General features: G+C 40.9%; 1 protein-coding gene across 4 annotated transcripts in view; it reads left to right on the forward strand.

Moving 5' to 3' along the window:
• Positions 1–22,928, forward strand: part of LOC143032291 (oxysterol-binding protein-related protein 9) — a 103,593-nt gene that overhangs the window by 56,552 nt on the left and 24,113 nt on the right. For all 4 annotated transcript variants that reach the window (XM_076196769.1, XM_076196767.1, XM_076196770.1 and 1 more), the window contains 6 exons: positions 4,735–4,831; positions 11,584–11,789; positions 13,759–13,877; positions 18,150–18,262; positions 18,765–18,896; positions 19,133–19,429. In XM_076196769.1, the coding sequence (XP_076052884.1) occupies positions 4,735–4,831; positions 11,584–11,789; positions 13,759–13,877; positions 18,150–18,262; positions 18,765–18,896; positions 19,133–19,429 (964 nt within the window). The remainder of the gene's footprint in view (positions 1–4,734; positions 4,832–11,583; positions 11,790–13,758; positions 13,878–18,149; positions 18,263–18,764; positions 18,897–19,132; positions 19,430–22,928) is intronic.

Here is a 22,928-nt window from a genome sequence, read left to right on the forward strand (position 1 = left end):
ACTTTAGAGGGGGTGCAGAGAAGTGTGATTGGGCGGTGCGATGTTGGGATCGTTGGGTCTTTGTTTGGTTTTGGAATGGTGATTATTTTACCATGCTTCCAGATGTCGGGTATAGTGTTGTGTAAATAGCTGTAGTTTGCAATGTTTGTGAGTGCGTGTATACCTTGTGGTCCAATGTGTTTTAGGTGGATGTTACTTATGTTATCAGGGCCACTGGCAGATGAGTGCTTGAGATTATGTATTATGTGCTTTGTCTGACTGTCTATGAAGGGTGTATAGTCTGAGTCTGTGGGAAAGTCTTTCTTACGTCGAATAGTGCGTCGGTCGTCAGGGTGAGAAGTGAGATGGCTTGTCTGTGCAAAATGATTTATGAGTGTGTTTGCTTGTTGTCTGTTTGAGGGTAGATTGTCTGTTGTTGTGATTATTGCTGCATGAGAGCGTGTTGTGTTACTGTTGGATAGTGTAATGCTGTTGAGTGTTTTGTACAATTTGCTGGTGTTTGTTTTGTGATCAAGTGTATTGATAAAGTTGTGCTAATTTTGTGTTTTTTGTTTGTGTATTTTATTGGCAATCACAGTGTTTAGTGTTTGTATTTGGTCTGCTATGTTTTGAGGGATAGGTGTGGGGGTATTGTGTTTAAGTGTGTCTGGTTGTCTGATGAGGCCTTGGATTTCTGGTGTGAAGTTGGGGTTGTGTGATTTTCTGTTGCCTCTAGGGATGTATCTCTTGTCTGCATTTTGTATGATTGTATTAAAAGTGTGCACAGCTTTGTTTATGTTTGTGATTGGTGTACTGTTAAGCGTTTCAAAATGTTGTTCTGTCTCTTCAGTAAAAGCTTCCCAGTTAACTCTCTTGTAATTGGTGTATGTGTGTCTGTGGCCAACTGGGGTGCATCTTGTTTTGGTGGTGATGATGATTGGAAGGTGGTCAGAATCAAGGGTTCAGACCACTCTCCATGATGTTGTTGGGGTTAGGCAGGGGGAGCAGAAGGTGATATCAGGAGAGGAGGGAGTGTATAGGGCTTGGTGTAGAATATGTGTATGATTATGTGTGTTGTTCATGATAGTCAATGAGTCAAACTGAGTCTGTATATCAAGCCCTCTGTCTGTGTCAGGGTTGTCGACATACCAGGCAGATGATTTGGCGTTGAAGTCACCACCCATGATCAGGTTGGGGATTGAGGCTAGTTGGCTAAATTGAGGCCTGAAGGTGTTTGGAACTGTGGGGGATGATTGGGGGGGAATGTACATGTTAACTATTGTCAGTGTTGATTTGTTGCCTGTGCGGATTCGAATGGATTGGATTTCTGTAGTGTTATCTGTGGTAGGGAGGAGAATTTTGGTTGTGGCACTTGTGTCCACAAAACAGATGGAGTGGTGGATCAGAGTGATGAGTCCACCGCCATTGCCGTCGGTCTGGTCTTATCTGATGGTGGTGTAATTATGAAATGATGGTGTTTTGTGTGAGTGTCTTAGTTTTGTTTCTTGTATAATTGCAATGTGTATGTTGTGTTGTTTAAGAACGTGTTCAAGTTCATGTTTTTTGTGTTAATACTGTCAATGTTGTGTTGTAATATGTTGATGTGTGTTCTGTATGTGTTGTATGTTGCCGTTTGGGGTTGAGGTTGGGGTGTTAATGGGGAAGGTATAGGATCTGGGTTAGAGGGGGGGAAAGGAGAGATTGGGGACAAAGGAAGGGGAGTACTGATTGGGGATAAGGGCAAAGGGAAATTGGGAGTGGGTAAGGGTGCTGGCTGTGGTTGGGGAGGTGGGAGTGGAGTTACTGGAGGGCAGGTAGAACATGTCCAAGTGTTTGTGTACAAGTGAGGTGGGCCCAGTTTTTGCACATATTGCACTGAACTGAGCCCTTTGTCTGTCTGTTCGAGGTAATGGGTTTTAGAGCATGTTGGGCATGTGTATTTTGTGGTGGGCCCAGGATTGCTCTCTACATCTCCGGCTAAAAGTAGAAGAAGAGGGGTGATCACCGGAAAATCACCCCTCGGTGCAGAAAAAACGTAACATTGCATGTTGAGAAAAAGGATTGTGGTACTCCCCAAGGCCGTCATAGCTCCTCTTGGGGTTCAGTGCCACCTGCATAGAGCTGGTGGCCAGGGGTGGTTGCCGCCGTTTGGCCTCCAACTCATGGGGTTGGGGGGTGGTCCCACAATGTAGATGCTGCAGCTCCAGGACCATGTTAGAATGTTGATCCATTTTACACCATTTTACACACCAACAGCTGTTCCAACCATTACACATGGTAATCTTCAGGGCAATATTTAATGCAATGCAAAATTACATAGATTAAATATGGTTGAGTTAGGTGTCTCAGGGCATAACCAGGGAGGTTACCCTTCCAATGATATTGGCTTCTATTGTGATACCCTGATTAAATATGGTTGAGTTAGGTGTCTCAGGGCATAACCAGGGAGGTTACCCTTCCAATGATATTGGCTTCTATTGTGATACCCTGTCCTAGTGGTTTCCTGTCCCAGCAATCTCCTGCACTTTGGTATTCTGTCCTGTGGTTATTTGTCCCATGGTATTCTTTTCTGTGGGTTTTTGTTGTGTGGATCTAATTTCCTACTTGATATGAGGATGTACTCCAAAGATAATTGGACATTTAACCACTATGAGTTAAAATCTCATGCACAGCATTGGCTGCCATATGTACAATTCATCTCATTACTCACATTATGAAATATAAAGTCACTGCTGTATTATTTGTTCTCTTTTACTCTGAGTAATAATAAACACAGGAAATGTGATCAAACCAGTTCACAGAATCTGGGGGTAACTCGATGTACAACTAAAAAAGATATATATATAATCAAGATGTTGATGCTGGCATCCTCATGATGCCTACATAGGCGTCATTGTACCAAAGTGGTTGATAAAGGTTTTTGTAATGTGATAGTTACTGCCTTAGCAATTATTAAATGCCCATAGCTGTCACAGTGGAGAATTTCTGTGTCCTTGATGATGTCTTGTAAAGGTTGCTTCTTATGGCTGTCGAAAAAGTTTTGGTAGATAGCTTCATTGTTGTGATGTGCTAACAGTTGTCTCTTTAAAGTCATGTAGCTGATGTAGCTTATATGGAGAACTTTGCCCTCTTCTGAGTATTTAGATTTATAGACATATGCCAGCTTCTAATTCTTTTGCCCCTCTTGGGGTAGTGTTATTCCTCATAACAAGAGAAGCCACCAGGTTAGGGTAGTTTTAACCCCTTCCATACGGTGCCGCCTACGTATGTGGCATGGGGAGCAAGTGGATATGCGAGGCTGCCATATCGGCGTCTTGATTATATTTATTGTAGTTGTCCCTGCGTAACTGACATACTCTCTAAACTGGCTTCATCACATTTTCTATGGTTATCAAAATTCACGGATGAAAGAGAGAACGATCGATATAAGCGGTGACTCTTTTTTATGATGCGAGTATTATGACGCAACATCGTACGTCTGGCAGCTAATGCTGCCCGCTAGATTTTGGCCCGGAGTGAAGTGGTTAAACTCTTAGACCATTTCATATGGTTTCATAGGTGTTACCTAGTTAGCAGAGATCTTATATAATGCATCTGCTTCCCATTTGTAGACCATCCATAACCCAACCTATGGTGTATAGTTAAGTATTTTCCAAATGTTTTCTGCAATGATTAGGGGTTGTGTGTGGTATTCTTCCATTTTCTTCTTATGATGCCCTCAGTGATGTTGGTAGGGTGCTCATTGTTAACAACTGCTTCACACATTCCAGTTCAATGTGGACAGTTTCCCACTTACTGCGATGGGTAAAGGCTCTTCTTACATATGTGCCGATGAGATCTCTTACATGAGTCTGGGCACTCTTCTTTAGTACTTAAGCATCATCCTACATTGATGGCCTTCATGAAGATAGATGTGGCATAATAGCCAGCCTTCTACTCAACAAGGACATCAAGGAATGGAAGGATTTTGTTCTTACTGACCTCGATCAAGTTGAGGACTGAACTACTTTTGATGGCAGTGACCGGCTTCGTAGAATTGCCCCTTACTTTGATGTTAATAAGAACTTTGTTAACATATCTAGCATAGATTCTAGGTCCTTGGTAACCAATGAAGGTCCTTGCCTCCACTTTAGCCATGTACATGTTGACAAAGAGAACAGCAAGGGGTGATCCCATTATCACACCATCCACCTAGTGGAAGAATTCCTCCTCTATGTAAGAGGAAAGGGACCTCCATTGCACATCCCCTTTGGGGATTGGGAGTTTTTTTTTTTTTTTTTTTTTTTTGCCAGACTTGTAAACATTATCCAAGATAACTATAGTCTCCTGCATGGGAACATGGGTAAAGAGGCTGTTTACGTCCAAGGAAGCAATATCTTTGTTGGGTTGATTGGTCTTTAGGATGTCAATGAACTCAACAGCAAACCTAAATGAGTAACCTGTGGGGATGAATGGGGTTAAAATATAATTTAAAGTTTAAGCCATCCTATAAGTAGGGGAGGTCATCTGTGATGTGGGTGGAAGGGGGTTTCCTGGCTTATGGGTCTTGACAGTTCCATAGCAATATCCACGCTCATAGTCCCAAATGACTTTGGAGAACTGTATTTCCTGCTGTAGTCTGATTATTCCACTCTTCCAATTACAGGAGTGGTGTGTGTTTATGTAATTGTAGGTAGATATATTTTCATACAATGCATCTCAAAAACTATATTGATGCCTTTGACATGTTGGGATTTATAGTGCTTGCCTCTGCAGAAACCCTTGTTCCTGAAACATCATATTCAAGCTCAGAAGATGAAGACTTTTTTGATGCTAATGAGTTTACAGGAGCAACACCTTCCCAGAGTCCAAGGTAAGTGAAGTATTTCCAGGATTGGTTTGATGTTTGATGTGTTACTTGCAGTATTACTTGGATTAAAAGACTAGTAGACTGTTTATGTGAGAGGGGATAGCAATGAACCCTCATCCATGAGGAGTTGAGAAGTTAGGGGTATTGAATGGGATTTTTAATGTGTATAAAGTGTGTGTGTACTTTGACTCTGATAACTCCCCTTATAATGGGAAAAGAATCTTAAGTATATACATACATAAATGCATATCCATCTCTATACCAAAAGGCCTCCTCCCACTTATAAGGGAATTAACCAGCCAAGGCATGCGCCCATCCCACTCCCATCCATCACCTGTTTGTTTCCCTTCTAATTTAGCTCCTTGTGGATGAAGAAAGCCCCCGCCCACCCACTGCCTGCTGTCAAAAGCAGTGTAGTAGGACAGCACATCTACAGTGAGGCCTGACAGCATAAGCTGGTTTACCCCCACCGTTTAATTTACATGGCAACCCTACCTCCTTGTCTGTCTCCTCTTGTGAAAATTGAGAGGACACAGAGAAATTCCTTTGGGCCATGTCATTTTATTGTCCATTCTCAACCATTCTTCACTCACACCTCTTGCCCATCTCGTCTTCATTCTCTTTGTCCCACATATAATTTTTGCATACTTTGTCACTTCCTCCTTGAAACATACCCATATTTCTTTTATTTCCATTTGATCCCTCACCACCTCCCATACTTCTATTAGCTTCTCCTGGTATTCTTTCTTTTCCCTCTCATTCAGATTTTTAACTTTCAGCATCTCTCAACCTCCTATCCTTTTCCTCCACTTTCCCTCCACTCTCAATTTCCCTTTTATTAAGAAATATCTGACATTTCCCCATTCTCTCCTCTGAAAATATAAATGCCCAGAACTTCCTATACTTCCTTTGGTACTACATATTCCATTAATGCCCCATCAACCACCCTTCTGTCCAACATCCTTTCATACATACATATAGCAAAGGCTTTTTTCCCCCTTACCCAAGGGGTAGCCAAAAAGAAAAAGGCATAGAAACCACTCCCACCTATTACATCCCCTACATATTCCACTCCCCTCCACCCTCCTCCCTCCCTCTCATCTTGGTCAGAAGCAGTGTCACAAAACACAGCACATCCACAGCAAGGCCGCTTCATAAATTTGGCAACCCACCCTCTCCGTCCCCTCATGCAGAAAAGAAGACAGAGAGAAACCCCTCGGGCTGCATCAAATTTCTCATACATACTTCCTCACCCCCCATCCCCCACCCATTCCCCCTCAAGCATCACAGCATCATCTATACTCAACCCTTCTCCATTCACCCCTATCTTCTGTCCTCTCCCGTCCTTCCTCAACAGACATTCCTTTCTTTTGTAATGCCCCTTTTACCCCATCCATCCATGTCATCCTAGGATGCCCCCTCATATTTACTCATTCCACCTATGCTTTCCACACCTCTTTTACTAATCTTTCTTCACTCATTCTTTCCATGTGTCCAAACCATCCTAATACTCTTTCATCAACCCTATCTCCCAACTCCCTTTCCACCCCTGTTCTCCTCCTCACCTCCTCATTTCTCACTCTATCTAGCCTAGTAACCCCTATCATACTTCTCAGACATTTCATCTCAAACACATTCAAACTCCTTCTCTCTTCCTCTCTTATGTTCCATGTTTCTGCCCCACACATTGCTGTTGGGACAATCACTCCTTCATATAATCTCCTCTTAGCATCCATTTCCAGATGTCTATTTCTCATTACACTTTTTAATCCACCAAGACATTTACTCGCTTCTCTCAATCGACATTCTACCTCCACCCCCACTCCTCTCCTTCCTGCCACATTTGCACCCAGGTAAAAATACGTAAAGAAAAATGAAATTATGAAAAGGACATAATAGACAAATGTAAAGATCAACCCAAATTATTTTATAGATATGTGAATAGCAAACTAAAAAATAAACAGGAAATACTTTTAAATTTTGTTAAGGTAACAAAGAATACACAAAAGATATAGAAATGGCAGATATTATGAACATACATTTCAAATCTGTATTCACCAAAGAGGAAAAAAATCTACAAAACTGTGATCAAAGAATTGAAGTAAGATTTCCTCCAATGAAGAAATTAAATATTACTCAGAATGAAATAAGGAATCAAATATTAAAGCTTGACGTTAACAAGTCACATGGCCTGGACGGAATTGCAAACTGGATACTAAAGGAATGTATAGAACTAACAGGAAAAATATACAAAATAATTGAATGCTCACTCAAAGAAGGAAAACTACCAGGAGACTGGAAAAATGCCAATATATAAAGGGGGAAATAAGGAAGACCCAACAAATTATAGACCAGTGTCCCTAACGAGTACAATAGTTAAAATTTGTAAGAGAATCATCAAAGATAGATGGACAAAATATTTGGAGGAGAATAATATATTGGACCTGAGGCAATTTGGATTCAGACAGGGAAGATCATGCACCACTAATTTGATTTGTTTTGATTCAAGATTGATAGATATATTGCAAGAAAGGGATGGCTGGGCATTTGATAAGGTACCGCACAGAAAATTGCTATACAAACTGGAAACAATAGGAAGTATACATGGAAAACTATTGAATTGGATGGAGGACTTCCTACATGGAAGAAAAATGAAAGTAGTGCTCAGAGACAAATATTCAAAATGGGAAGAAATGAGTAGTGGCATCCCACAGGGGTCAGTACTAGCTCCGATAATGTTTGCTATATATGTAAATGACATGATTGAAGGTATTGAAAGTTACATGAACTGCTTTGTGGATGACACAAAGTTATTAAAGAAAATAAACTCTGAAATAGACTCTGAATCATTACAGTGATCTGAACAAAGTCTCAGAGTGGAGCAAGAGATGGGAGGTAGAATTCAACATCAAAAAGTGCAGTACAGTATAATTGAATTTGGAAAAAGCAAGAAGAGAATATCAGGACAGTATAAAATTGACGGAATAGAAGTGAAGAAAGTAAATTCTGAAAAGGACCTAGGAGTAATCATCACCAAAGACATGTCACCAGATAAACATATAAATAAAATAGTCGGAGAAACATACAATTTGTTAAGATCAATAAAGGTAGCCTTTAGATACCTGGATAAGGAAATGATTAAGAAAATATTACAAACACTGATAAGGCCAAAATTGGGATATGCAGCGCTGATATGGTCACCCAGTACAAAAAAGAACATAAGAAAATTATAAAGAATACAAAGAGCAACAACAAAGATAGCCCCAACACTTTCAAACCAGACATATGAACAAAGACTGGCCGAACTGGAATTGGTGACCCTGGAACAAAGAAGAGAATGAGGGGACCTACTAACCATCTACAGAATTATGAAAGGAAAATAACGCCTTGATTGAGGACTTATTTAAGTGGGACAGAGGAAAAACAAGAGGACATGCAATGAAACTCAAAAAGGATAACTACAGAAGAGACCTGAAAAAGAACAGCTTCCCACACAGAGTGATAGATATATGAAACAAATTGGATGAAAAAATGGTGTGTGCAAACACAATACAAGAATTTAAGAATAAACTTGATCTTGTGAGATACAAAAACAGGTCACCACGAGCATAGCTCCCCTTCCCATATAATACAACTAGGTACGTAAATACATACATAAATATACCAAAGACTTTTCTCTCCTTATAAGGGAGGTAGCCAAAAAACAAAGGCATAAAAACTACTCCCACCCATTCAATCCCTAACATATCCACTCCCCTCCACCCTCTTCCCACCCTCTTATCTTGGCACCTCTTGGATGATGGGTCATCCCTGCATCTCGCCCACTGCCCTGGGTCAGAAGCAGTGTCACAAGACACAGCACATCCATAGCAAGGCTACTTCATTAAATCATTAAAACTTCTTTAAATGGCTTCCTTTTTAAGCACATCACCAACATCATCACTCCACTGTAATTCTTACCTGACACCCCAAACCTCCCAACTACCCCATCAATTGGCTCATCTTGTACCCTAGCATTTAGATTCCTCAATACCACTTCATTTACATTCCTCCCAAAACTGTATACGGTCATTTAAATATACCCAGGTCTCTTTTTCTCGTCACTTCCTATCAGGTCCATATGTGTTCTCAAAAATCCACATTTCAGTTTCACCTTTGCCCACATTATCCTTGAAGACAGCTCTCTATGGCCCACAAATACAAGGCAACCTCCATCCAAACATCAGGGGGGTTGCCAGAATCATTAGAATATACATATTTATAGGGTTGCCAAAACATGGTATAGGTAGGTTATTCCCATATTCACATATGCAATATTTGAAAGGTTGGGCACGTCTGATTGAGGGACATGATGAGAGGCGCTGGATTAGTCACTAATTCTTTTGTAGCGAAGGCTGTGTGGTGAAGAAGTTCCAAACGGGTGTCTTGTCGACACCCTGTTGGCTTCTTTGTTCAAGTAAAGGGCTTCAGGTGTTCAGATGACTTGATCTGAGATGTGTTGAACCTGTTGTTTGTTGGAGGTTAACTGGAAAGGTTGGTGAGCATGGGTCACTCAGACAGTTGACTGTCCCTGGAGAGTTGGTTGAAGATGTCCAAGTTCACTCTGGTAGCATATGTGTGCATGTGCACATATACATGCTAGGCATTGAAGGGAGATGACAGACACGCTGAATATTGAAGATGATAACAGTGAAAGATGATAACATTGTTTGGTCCGCTGTCTTTCACAGTCCTCAGTGAGATTGGTGCACATGAAGAGATAAAACAAAACAAGGCCTTTTGTAGGACCTTTGATGAAGATGCATACAGAAAATGGTGTAATAATGGTGGTGTCAGGAAACATTCAGGAATAAAAGGAAATAGACTTAATTGTATGAACATGCAGAAGTTGATATTGTTTCCATTCACCTAGGCAAGAATATACATTTATGAAGTTGTTGCTCGATTTCAAAGATTATAGTGGGGAAGGGGAACTAGAGGTTTTGGTTGAGAGGATTGGTGATGGTCCTCTATTTCAGGGGTAATGTGGGTCTGTGAAGGCCACAGAGAACTCTTTTTGATATGATCTTTTTGCAACACACTCTCCGTAAGATAGGTTTGGATGGTGGTTGCCTTGTATTAGTAGGCCAGAGAGAGCTGTCTGGCACATTAAAGACAACAACAATTCCAGACTTAACTTTGACAGAGCTGATGGCATAAAGCAGGGAAATGCCATTGACACACAAAGTTTCTGGCATACAGAGTACATTAACATTTGGGAATGGATGCTAAGAGGAGATTGTATGAAGGAGTGATTGTGCTGACAGCACTGTATGGTGCAGAAATATGGAGCATAGAGAGGAAGAGAGAAAGAATTTAAATGTGTTTGAGATGAAATGCCTGGGAAGTTTGGTAGGGGTTACAAGGTTGGAAAAAGTGAGAAATGAGGTGAGGAGGAGAGCAGAGGTGGAAAGGGAGTTGTTGTTGTTTGTGTCGTTCCCTAGACTGTCTGTCCGAGCAGTCCCGTCTCCCCAAGGAATGCCACTGCCGAAACTGGGTTTTCCCACAAATCCTTTATAGAGTGTATGTTGTGTTGTTTGCGTGCATGATTGTGTATAATGCAGTCTTCCATTATGTGCTGTATGGTATGGGGTGAAGTGTTACATCCTGGGCAGCTGTTCACAATGCGGTCATCCAGCCTCTTCTGGTAGCTTAGAAGTGCTGGGTGGTGGCCGCACTGCAGTCTGGCCAGGTGGACTCTGTCCTTTAGTGGGAGAGAGGATTCAGAAGGGTGGATATCAGGGGGTCTGGCATGCAGCAGTGTGTTTTCTTTCAGTGTGTTAATGGAGCGGTGAGCGATATGATTATGAATATGTTTCCGGAGGCTGGTATTTGGTGGTTTGGAGGAAGAGAAGAGAGTATCTGTGTGTGATAAAGGTCTTTGGGTGTTGTTTTAATGTTTCTTGGTGTGTGTGGGTGTTCTGCTATGTAGTGTAGCGGGTGTGATGTGTTTTGGGAGATAGGGTTGATGAAAGAGTACTGGGATGGTTTGGACACATGGGAAGAATGAGTGAAGAAAGATTAGTAAAAGGTGTGTGGAAGACAGAGGTGGAGAGAGTGAACACAATGGGGGGACCATGTATGAGATGGATGGATAGGGTAAAAGGGGCATTGGGAAAGAGGGGAATGTCTGTTGAGGAAGGAAGGAAGGAAGTGAGAAGACAGAAGATAGGGGTGAGTGGAGAATGGTTGTATATAGATGATGCCATGATGCATGGAAGGGAGTGGGTAGGGGATAGGGGGAGTGAAGGAGTACGTGTGAATGATATTTTAATGCAGCCCGAAGGGATTTCTCCCCCTCTTCTCTTTTTCTGCATGAGGGGATGAAGATGGTGTGTGTGTGGGTGGGGAGGGGTCACTGATTTAATGAAGCTGCCTTGCTGTGGATGTGCTGTGTCTTGCTGCATTGCTTCTGCCCCAGGGCAGTGGGTGAGATGCAGGGATGACCTGTCAACCAGGAGGAGCCAGAAAAAGACTGAGGGAGGGGTGGTGAATAAGAGTGGAGTATGTGGGGATGAAATAGGTGGGAGTAGATTTATGCCTTTGACTTTGGCTATCTCCCTTGTAAGGGGGAAAAAGCCCTTGGTATATGTATGTATGTATGGTTATGAATATGTTGACAAATACAGTGTATTCATTCTTACTTTGATTATTTATAATGTTATGACTAGTTTGTATATGTTGAAAAATATTTTATAATTAGCTTTCCTTTTCAGTGGTCCACGTTTCTTTGAAGATGCTGTTGAAAACATTAGTGGAAGTGGGGCTGGCAAACAAGTAGATGGCTCAGGAATATTAGTTCCACTGCATACACGACCGTCAGCCTCTGGAGAAGTTCAGCAACAGCCACCTCCAGTTACCTCCCAGTTCTCACCTTTTGCATCTCCTACACAAGTCCCTACATTACCTTCAGACCATTTGGGTAAGTAATGTGATTAGTATGTACACTATTAAGCCATGTGTACACACTAAAGGGCCTTTTCCCCTTCTTAAGGAGGGTGGCTAAGTAAAAGCATACACCCACCACACACCCATCCCATGTAAAATTCATTTATTGCCCCTCCCATCTTAGCACCTCATGGATGAAGGGTCATCCCTGACTCTACTACACTACTTGGATTAAATGCAATGCAGTGAGACAAGGCACCTCCACAGCAAGACCCAACAGCTGGAGCTGGTTTACCCCTGCTGCTTCATTAAATGAAGTGTTCAGTATCTTCTCTGTGATGGTTGAATGTGGAGCAGTTTGTTTCTGTGGCCAGGCTTATTCTGTGTTGGTATTGTTTTAGTGCTGGATGGTGACCTGAACATAGTTATGTAAGCATTGTTCTTGCTTCTCCTACAAGAGATTTTTCTCTGGTGCTAATGTCTGAAGGGGTTTGGTGTATTAGGGAGTATGGTAGTTGGTTTTGAAGTATTTGTTTTGTGATCTGAATGTGTATATGTTTTTTATGGATGTTTTGTGTGTTGGAAGTGGTAAGTTGTTGTAGATGTTTAAGTAATATAAGAACAGCAACCAAATAAACAAGCAAAAACTTATAGAACAAGAAAAAGAACTATTGCAGCAACTAAATAAAAGTATCACATAAAAAATGACAATGAAAGAAAACTGGAAAAGGCAGAGACTATAGATGGGAAAACAGGTAGCAAACAAATAGATACTTGGAATAACCTAGAAGGTAATTGTAGCCATAAAGGGTAAATGAAACCCTATGGATACCAAAATTAAAATGTATTAATAACTAATCATTTTCAAGGAACTAAGATGAGAAGGAAACAAGGGTGGTGGATAGGAGTTGAAGGAGTGGGATTGGGTGCATGTGTGCCTTTGACTTGGCTACCTCCTTTATAAGGGGGAAGAAACCCTTGATATATAGTTAGATTTTACAAGGGTCTCACATTAGCTCTTTACAGAAGCTACACTGAAGACTGACTGCTGTGAGCTTATATGCTTGGGCAGTTAGCAGTCAGTGGTCACCAGGAAATGCTGGCATTGCAATTGTTGATGTTTGCATGAGGTGATACTGGGGCTGCATTGAATGTTAGCACTAAAATATAATAATACAGTGGACTAGGATACATAATAAAAGCCAAGCTAGAACAATACATGAAATCAAATCTAAATATGATAATTAGAACTTAGTGTATAGACTAATATAGAACTACATGAATTTGAGGCTAGGAATGATATATTGGTGAGTAGGAGACCGGACCCAGTGAGTATTGATCCTTTCCTGGCTACTACAGTTAGGTAGATACAAGGATGAGAAATCAAAGTCCTCCCCATAGATATTCACATTAAAATGATTTGTACCCATTTCTTTGCAAGGGCCCTCAATCCTACTCACCCATCTCATTACATCGCCCAAATATAACCAAGTAAATGCAACAGTAAATCTACATTAGCAGTATACCACTTGGACATCTACAACAACTTTCCACCTACATCACATGACATCCTTAGAAAAACACATTCACACTCAGATCACAAAACAAGTACTCCAAGGTTGACCATCAAACACCTGTCTTCATCAAACTCTACCAGACATTAGCCCTCACAGAAAAATTCTCCCAATAATAATAAGAATCACAATGGCTTAACTATGTTCAGGTTATTATGCAGCATTAAGACAATACCAACACAGAGGCAAACTGCCTTAGCTGCAACCATCACATAGAAGACCATGAACACTTCATCTTACATTGTATCTCCTTAGCTATACCTGGATAACAATGCAATATTTCTTACTTGAATCACTTATTGGTCAGTCTGGTGGATGTTGTCAGTTAACTGGAAGCCATGGGTCTCCTGTAAAAGAGATCTGGTGCAATGAATTGATTAACTGATTCTCCTATCTTTGAATTAATAATGCACAATATTTTGCCTCCAGACTTCCAAGGCAGCTTAGAAATAGGCTTCGATTATGATGCTATGTATGAGGATGAAGATGATGAAGAACTTGGATCAATGGAAGGGCATGGCTCAGTGATACACCACCTTTTGTCTCAGGTAATACTCCATAAGCATGGTACGAGTATAATGAATGACCAAGGTCAGTTATGAAGACAGTGTTTTGTTAAGTTATGTGTACCTATAGCTCCCTTCCTCTTTCAAGGGGAGTGGCTGAGTAAAAGTGCACACCCACCACATATGCATTAATTCACCAATTAAATCCATTCCCATCTCAGCACATCATGAATGAAGGGTCATCCTTGTCCCCCACCATACTGCTTTCATTGAAGGCAATGTAGTGAATTTGTCAAATTACTATTGGTAATTCCCCCTGTGGTGGGAGATACAAATTGTCATCATGTCTTGTATATTAATGTTGTAAGTCCACTATTGTGTGTTATCTTTCCCAACTTGTGTATTCTGTAAATGTGGTAGTGTGAATTGTGGTTTTAGTTTAATTTTTTGAATTAGTGTAATGTGAATATTCTGTATGTTGAAAATGAAGCAGCACCATGTGTTTGTTAGTAATACTGTTGATGTCTATTATTATGTAGTATGTTTTAAGGTGTGTGCATGTAGGGCAAAACCTACTTCTCATAAACATACATCAAGTGCAGCACATGTTACACATCATAACCACACACATCTAATAACTCAATTATTAAGGCACAGTTGTCCCTTGTGTTAGGGAGAAGAAAGAATACTGCCACCAAGTTTTCCCATTCTGCTTGTAAAAGATCGCTAAAATGGGACGGAGTGATGGGACTAGCCATCCTGTTCTCTGTAAATCTACGAGAAGTCAAAGCATAAGAGGGTGTGGTAGGATTTTTCCAAACAAAACCCAAAGGTTTGGGTCTTTTAATGAATGTGGGAGTGGTACAGATGAGTAAAAGGGAAGATGGATGTGTTGGCATTTAAGTGAAACTAAGATGAAAGGGAAGGGTGATTTTGGGTTTGGAATTGTAGTGGGGAGGGTGTTGGGAGTGAGAAGATGAGGAAAGGAAAGGGTGGCTCTCTACTAGGAAGTGAGGAGATAAGTAAGCATGTGGTGGAGTGTAAGGTTTATCAAGGTTAATGTGAATGAAGGTGAAACTGGGAAGGGAGATATGGGTCTTTATAAGCATAATGGGCCTGGTGGTGAGAAGTTTGTAGAGGAAAGGGAGGCTTTTTGGATAGATTTGAATGAGTGCCTAGAGAGTTTTGGGAGGAATGTCATTATAATGGTATTGGGAGATCTGAATGTTAGAGTAGGGGATGAACCAGTAGATAGTATTGTTTGGAAGTTTGGAGTCTCTCTATCTGTATATACATACATATATTTATAAATATACCATATATATATATATATATATATATATATATATATATATATATATATATATATATATATCACCTGAAAAACACAGTTGGAGCAAAAAAAGACTGCCATAGTAACAAGACACATTCCGGATGCAGTCCCACCTTTACCTCAAATCACTTACTCTCTCCATATCCCATTCCAACATAGGAACACAGGCTACTCTCATGAAAACTCATGACTGCCCTTAACAGCTCTCCCCCAATCCCATATATTTGCAAAACCTCCCACAGTGCCTTCCTGTCCACCCTGTCATAAGCCTTTTCCAAATACATAAAGACCCAAAACACATCCTTACCTTTTGCTAAATCTTTCTCATGTGTGTCTTACCACAAAAATCTGATCCACACAACCCTGGCCTTTCCTAAACCCACACTGTTCCTCACCAATTACTCCCCCTCTTCCTCTCCTAATCCTCTCGATTAAAATCCTCCCAAAAGCCTTTCAAACTACACTCAACAAACTGATCCTTCTGAAACTACTACATTCACATTTGTCCCTTTTTCTTTTGTAAAGTGGAACTATACAGGCACGCCTCCAGTCCTCCGGCACTTTACCCTCCCTTAGACATTAAACAACCTCCACTATTATTGTACCTCCTTTCTTCAGACACTCCACATGACACCCATCTAACCCAGGTGCCTTAACTGTTCTCATCATTTCCAGAGCTACTTGCACCTCACTTTTCTTATTTCTCCTCCAATTCCATCTCCCATCATCATTTTCTTAGCACCTCCCACTGCTACCACCAATCCCTCCCTATCCTTCCCCACATTCAACAGCTCTATAAAATACTCTGCCCATCTTCCCCTTACTGCCTCCTCATCTGTTAAGATGTATCTATCTGCATTTTTTACCTTTTCTTCTCTACTTGGCTCACCAGCCCTTTATTAATTTCCTTCCAAAACATCTTTTTATTGCTTTCAAATTTTTCTGTCATACTCCTCCCCATTTTACATCTACTCTCCTTTTTTCATCCAATATCTTTTGTTTTGCTTCTCTTTTCTTTATGCCTTTCATATTTTTCTCTCATCCTACTTTGCAACCAGCCTGTAAATACTCGCTTCTTCTCTTCTCCTACCTTCTTCACTTCATCATTCTACCATTCACTACCCTTTTTTCCATTCCCTCTTATGCTCCTTGTTCTACATACCATCTCTGCATATCATGTCAGTTCCTCTTTGAAACACCACCATTCTTCTTCCAACTCGGCTCTATCCTTCACCTCCCACACTTCACCTAGCTTCTCCATGTACTCCTGCTCCATTTCCTTCACATTTAAACAATCTGCACTAAGCACCTCTCTACTGTCTGCCCTTTTTGTCTTTCTCCACCTGTCCTTCACTTTCAACTTACCTTCCACCAAAAAATGATCTGATATTCCCCCATTCTCTTCCCTAAGAACATGGACATCCAGAACTCTCCCTACTCTTCTGGATACCACTACATAGTCCATAAATGCCTTATCAACCACCCTTCCAAACACTACCCATTCCCATGTGTACTTATGCTTGACTTTTTTCCTAAACATGGAGAAAGATCTTGGAGTGATGATCAGCAAAGACATAACACTGGATAAACTTATTAATAAAATAATTGAAGAAACCTACAATTTATTGAGGTCAATAAAAGTGGCATTTGCTTATTTGGACGAGGAAATGATGAAAAAAATTCTAACTACACTAATAAGACCAAAACTTGAGTATGCAGCAACACTATGGACACCCAGTACCAAAAAGAATATAAAAAAATTAGAAAGAATACAAAGAGCAACAACAAAACTAGCACCAACTCTTTCCGAAATGACATATGAGCAAAGACTGTCCAAATCAGAATTACCAATTCTGGAACCAAGGAATGGAAATCTTAGATAAGAATGACTTATTGAAATAGGATAATGGAAAAACGAGAGGACACGAAAAGAAACTAAAAAAGATAATTACAGAAAAGATCTGAAAAAAAAACAGCTTCCCACACAGAGTGATAGATACTTGGAACAAATTAGACAAAGAAACAGTGTGTGCAAACACTATTCAAGATTTTAAGAAAAAACTTGATACTGAGAGATACAAAGACGGGTCACCACGAGCATAGCTCCCTTCCCGTATAAAACAACTAGGTAAATATCAACTCTCTAAACACATCTATACCATTAACTCTCCACTATGATATTTACCTGTTACTCCACACTTTCCAACCACTCTGTCTATTGGTTCATCCCCAACTCTAGCATTTAGATCTCCCAATACCACTACATTGATATTCTTCTCAAAACTCTCTACACATTCATTTAAATCTGTCCAAAAAGCCCCCCTTTTCTCTTCACTCTTCTCACTACCCAGCCCATATGCACTTACAAAGACCCACATCCCCCTTCCCAGTTTCACCTTCATCCACATTAACCATGAAGAAACTTTCCACTCCACTACATGCTTACTTATCTCACTAGAAGAGCCACCCCTTCTCTTCCTTGACCTCTCCTCACTCCCGACACCCTTCCCACTATACTCCCATATTCAAAACCACCTCTCCCTTTCAACTTAATTTCATTTAATACCAACACATCTATCTTCCTTCTTACAAACATACTGTCTATCTCTTCCCTTTTACTCTCATCTTTACCACACCCACACACATTAAAAGACCCAAACCTTTGGGCTCTGTTTGGAAAACTCCTCCCAGACCCTCATATGCCTTTACTTATAGGAATGTATCCATAGGGTTATAGAGAGCTGGATGCCTGGTCCCATACTCCGACCCATTCTAGCCACCTTTATGACCCAAGTGGGAAGAATCAGTGGTAGCATAATTTCTGTAGGATTAGAGATTTCCTCTAACATAGACAAAATGATGTGAGGCTGTGGTCCATAGGGCCGCCCCATAAAGTATTGAGTGCATGCTACTGCACAATAACATGCCTCCAATGCCCCAGACAGGGTATATTTTACATTATTATTTTTGTTTCATTCTAGGTTAAGATTGGAATGGACCTGACAAAGGTTGTTTTACCTACATTTATATTAGAAAGGCGTTCATTGCTGGAAATGTATGCTGACTTCTTTGCTCATCCAGACCTGTTTTGTAGGTAAGTTTTTTTCATAGTGTTTTTTCAAGTCGGTTCAATCAGTTGCCTCAAGTTTCACTAAGTGGAAAACCCACGGCCCCACAGTTGGCTGGCAACAGTCCTTGAAACCCACTGCAGATCTCTCTTTGGACTGCTCTCTGTGTTGTTTCTGTGTGGGACTGTTTATATGTCACCAGCTGAAAGTGATAGGAATAGGAGAACAGTTGATGATTGTCAGCTCTCTCTCATATGTGAAAAAGTGTAATCAATACAGTTAAAGTTATAGAGAAATCTTGGGCCCAGTCTGGAGACTGAGTGTCAGCCTTTCCGGGGTACACCTCCTGATGGAGGTGAGAGGGTTGATAGCTTTTGAAAATGGGCAGCTTCTCTTTCTATCTTGCAGGACCACCACATGCAAGTACCTGTCATTGGTTCCATAAGTCTATTCATAATTAATAATACATTTAATGTGTGTATTGAAAACAAAACATTCTGAGTCAACCATACTTTTCTTTTTTGTCAGGATTCCAGACTTTGTTGACCCATGTGATCGGATGGTACAGGTTGTAAAATGGTATCTCTCTGCCTTTCATGCTGGAAGAAAAAGTGAGGTTGCCAAAAAACCCTACAATCCAATATTAGGGGAAATCTTTCGGTTAGTACTGAGCAGTGATTTTTTTTTTTTTTTTTTTTTTTTATATTATATCTTATAGTGAATTTGTAAAGAATTAGTACATTTTACTTTCATGTTTTTTTTAACAACTTTATGTATCGAAAGGTAACAAAAATAGGATATGTGTATAAAGGATTATTATGATTTCATTTCTTCTTCTTCATAACAATAGAATCTGAAATTTTAGGATTGCTGGTGACTTGCTTTTGTATTTATAGGTGTTACTGGGATGTACCTGGTGAAGTGGCTGAAGGAGAAAAAGTGGTAGAGGGCCCAATTCCATGGGCATATGAGAACCAGCTGGCTTTTGTTGCTGAGCAAGTGTCACATCATCCACCAATATCTGCTTTCTATGCAGAAAATAAAGACAAAGGGATATCTTTTTGTGGACACATATGGACCAAATCCAAATTTTTGGGTTTATCAATATGTGTTAATAATATTGGTCAAGGCTGTGTATCCCTTCTTGACTATGATGAAGAATACATTATCAACTTCCCAAGTGGATATGGCAGGTATTTAATGTTATCTGATTGTACATTCAGCTATCTATGTCTCATGTCTCACTGACTGGAAATTCACAATCCTGCAGTAGTTAGCATTGGTCTTTGGGCCCTCCTATAGATATTTGGGAATAAACAGACTTCTTTTGTATTGTATTAGTGTAGGTTGTTTTCCATGGCACTGGTTAATAAGAAGAAAGCAGTCAGCAGTTGTTAGCTTTCTTTATGTGAAAAGTTATATGTATATGGAAATAAGCTCCACTGCAAGGACTCGAACCTTTGCTGTAACGACTGCCTATTCTGAAACAAAGGCGATAGCATCAAGCCAGCCGACAGTACTAGGCCGGCTCAATCTCTATTCTAATTTCACTGAGTAGCGAGCCCTCTGACAATTTGTGTGTCAGTTTGACAAATGGAAATAAGCTCCACTGCAAGGACTTGAACCTTTGCCATAGCGACTGCTTATTCTGAAACAAAGGCAATAGTATCGAGCCAGCCAGGCTGTACAAAAGGAACCACCCGATTCTCGACCAGGAGGTTCCCCGACAGTACTAGTCCGGCTTGGTCTCTATTCTAATTTCACCAAGTCTTTATTATGGCAAGCCCTCCAACAAGCTGTGTGTCAGTTTGACAAATGGAAATAAGCTCCACTGCAAGGACTTGAACCTTTGCCATAGCGACTGCTTATTCTGAAACAAAGGCAATAGCATCGAGCCAGCCAGGCCGTACAAAGGGAACCACCTGATTCTCAGGGAACCTCCAGGTCGAGAATTGGGTGGTTCCTTTTGTACGGCCTGGCTGGCTCGATGCTGTCGCCTTTGTTTCAGAATAAGCAGTCACTACGGTAAAGGTTCGAGTACTTACAGTGGAGCTTATTTCCATTTTTCAAAATGACACACACACACACACACAACTAGGTAAAATACACATACACCTACATATACATATACATATACATATACATACACATATACATACATCTGGGAATGGATGCTAAGAGGAGGTTATATGAAGGAGTGATTGTACCAACAGCATTGTACGGGGCAGAAACATGGAACATGAGAGAGGAAGAGAGAAGGAGTTTGAATGTGTTTGAGATGAAATGTCTGAGAAGTATGATAGGGGTTACTAGGCTGGATAGAGTAAGAAATGAGGAGGTGAGGAGGAGAACGGGTGGAAAGGGAACTGGGAGATAGGGTTGATGAAAGGATATTAGGATGGTTTGGACACATGAAAAGAATGAGTGAAGAAAGATTAGTAAAAGAAGTATGGAAGGCAGAGGTGGAAGGAGTGAATATGAGGGGGCATCCTAGGATGAGATGGATGGATGGGGTGAAAGGGGCATTACAAAAGAGAGGAATGTCTGTGGAGGAAGGATGGGAGAGGACAGAAGATAGGGGTGAATGGAGAGGGGTTGTGTATAGATGATGCTATGATGCATGAGGGGGAGTGGGTGGGGGATGGGGGTGAGGAAGTATGTATGAAAAAATTGACGCAGCCTGAAGGGATTTCTCCCCATCTCCTTTTCTGCATGAGGTGACAGAGAGGGGGGATCCCTGAATTTATGAAGCAGCCTTGCTGTAGATGTGCTGTGTCTTGCGACACTGCTTCTGACCCAGGGCAGTGGACAGAATGCAAGGATGACCCGTCATCCAGGAGGTGCCAAGATAAGAGGGAGGGAGGAGGGTGGAGGGGAGTGGAATGTATGGGAAATGGAATGGGTGGGAGTGGTTTCTATGCCTTTTTCTTTGTGGCTACCCCCCATGTAGGGGGAAAGGGCCTTTGGTATATGTATGTATTTATATATATATATATATATATATATATATATATATGTATATATATATATATATACATATATATATATATATATGCATATATATATGCGTAAGTAATCACTAGGAAAAGTAAACTAATGGAGCAGAGTGCTTTCGTATAATTACATCTTCAGTGCAGATACAAAGAAGGAATGTAATTATACGAAAGCGCTCTGCTTCGTTAGTTTACTTTTCCTAGTAGTTACTTACGCATTTGTGAACACACGCTCCTAGTGTTTTTATTGCATATATATATATATATATATATATGCATATGCTTTGTTGAAGTCTACAGCAGTAGTAGCATTGTTCAACTTGTAAGAAGTACTCTCGATATTTCGAATGAGAGAGCGGAGGTTGGAGGTCAGGGTATTGATAGAATCTCCAAGGTACATGGTGTTTACTCTAGACGTCTTTCGACCCAATCAGAGGTCATCTTCAGGAGTTACAATATACACAATGATAAACAGGAATGACATATGAGGTGTGGTGGGGGAGATTTTGTACCCGCGAAGAAACACTGGGACAGGAAGTCATATGAGGTGTGGCGGGGGAGATGTCGTGTCCGCGTAGCTACCCACGGAGTGCCGACGGGTTCCCTGTAGGTTGCTGGTAGGGCTTCCTCATTGATGGGAGTGAAACTTCAGGCTGTAGCTGGATATTGATGGAGGGTTGATCCAGACGAATAAAAATTGATTCAGCCATCCTTAATCTCCTTCTGTCTTGTTCTCGATACAGTATTGTTGTTTGTGTTTCTAGTTGTTGCCTGGTGAGGGAGTGTCCATGTGTATTACTGGTGTGACGGAGTATTGCCCCATCCTGCAAATGTGCCGTCATCCTTTTTGACAAGGTGGTAGTGGTTGAACTTATATACCGTGAGTTGAGGCGACTGCAGTCACCAAAGTTGCAATGGAATTGGTATACAAGATTCACCTCTTGTAAAGGCCTTGTCTGTGGGAGGCAACTATTTTTCATGATGAGGCTTGATGTTCTTTTTGTTTTGTAAAAAATTATGAGCTTCAGGATGGCATGGGGGTCTGTAGGGATGACATGTGTGCTGATGATCTTTCTTAAAGCCTTTTCGTCTTCTTTATATGCGGAAGACATGAAGACGAAAAGGCTTTAAGAAAGATCATCAGCACACATGTCATCCCTGCAGACCCCCATGCCATCCTGAAGCTCATAATTTTTTACAAAACAAAAAGAACATCAAGCCTCATCATGAAAAATAGTTGCCTCCCACAGACAAGGCCTTTACAAGAGGTGAATCTTGTATACCAATTCCATTGCAAATTTGGTGACTGCAGTCGCCTCAACTCACGGTATATAGGTTCAACCACTACCACCTTGTCAAAATGGATGACGGCACATTTGCAGGATGGGGCAATACTCCGTCACACCAGTAATACACACTCCCTCACCAGGCAACAACTAGAAACACAAACAACAATACTGTATCGAGAACAAGACAGAAGGAGATTAACCCCTTCCATACGGTGCCGCACACGTAGGCGTCATGGACTTAGATCTCGGTGGCAGCAGCCAATGCCAGCCGTACGACGTGTCGTAATAATACTCGCATCATAAAATATAGTCACCGCTTATATCGATCGTTCTCTCTTCACCCGTGAATTTTGATAACCATAGAAAATGCGATTACAAAAGAATTAGAAAGAATGTCATTATGGAGGGGC

This window comes from Oratosquilla oratoria, chromosome 13 (assembly GCF_046742065.1).
Source record: "Oratosquilla oratoria isolate Oo_2021 chromosome 13, ASM4674206v1, whole genome shotgun sequence".
NCBI classification, from domain to species: domain Eukaryota; kingdom Metazoa; phylum Arthropoda; class Malacostraca; order Stomatopoda; family Squillidae; genus Oratosquilla; species Oratosquilla oratoria.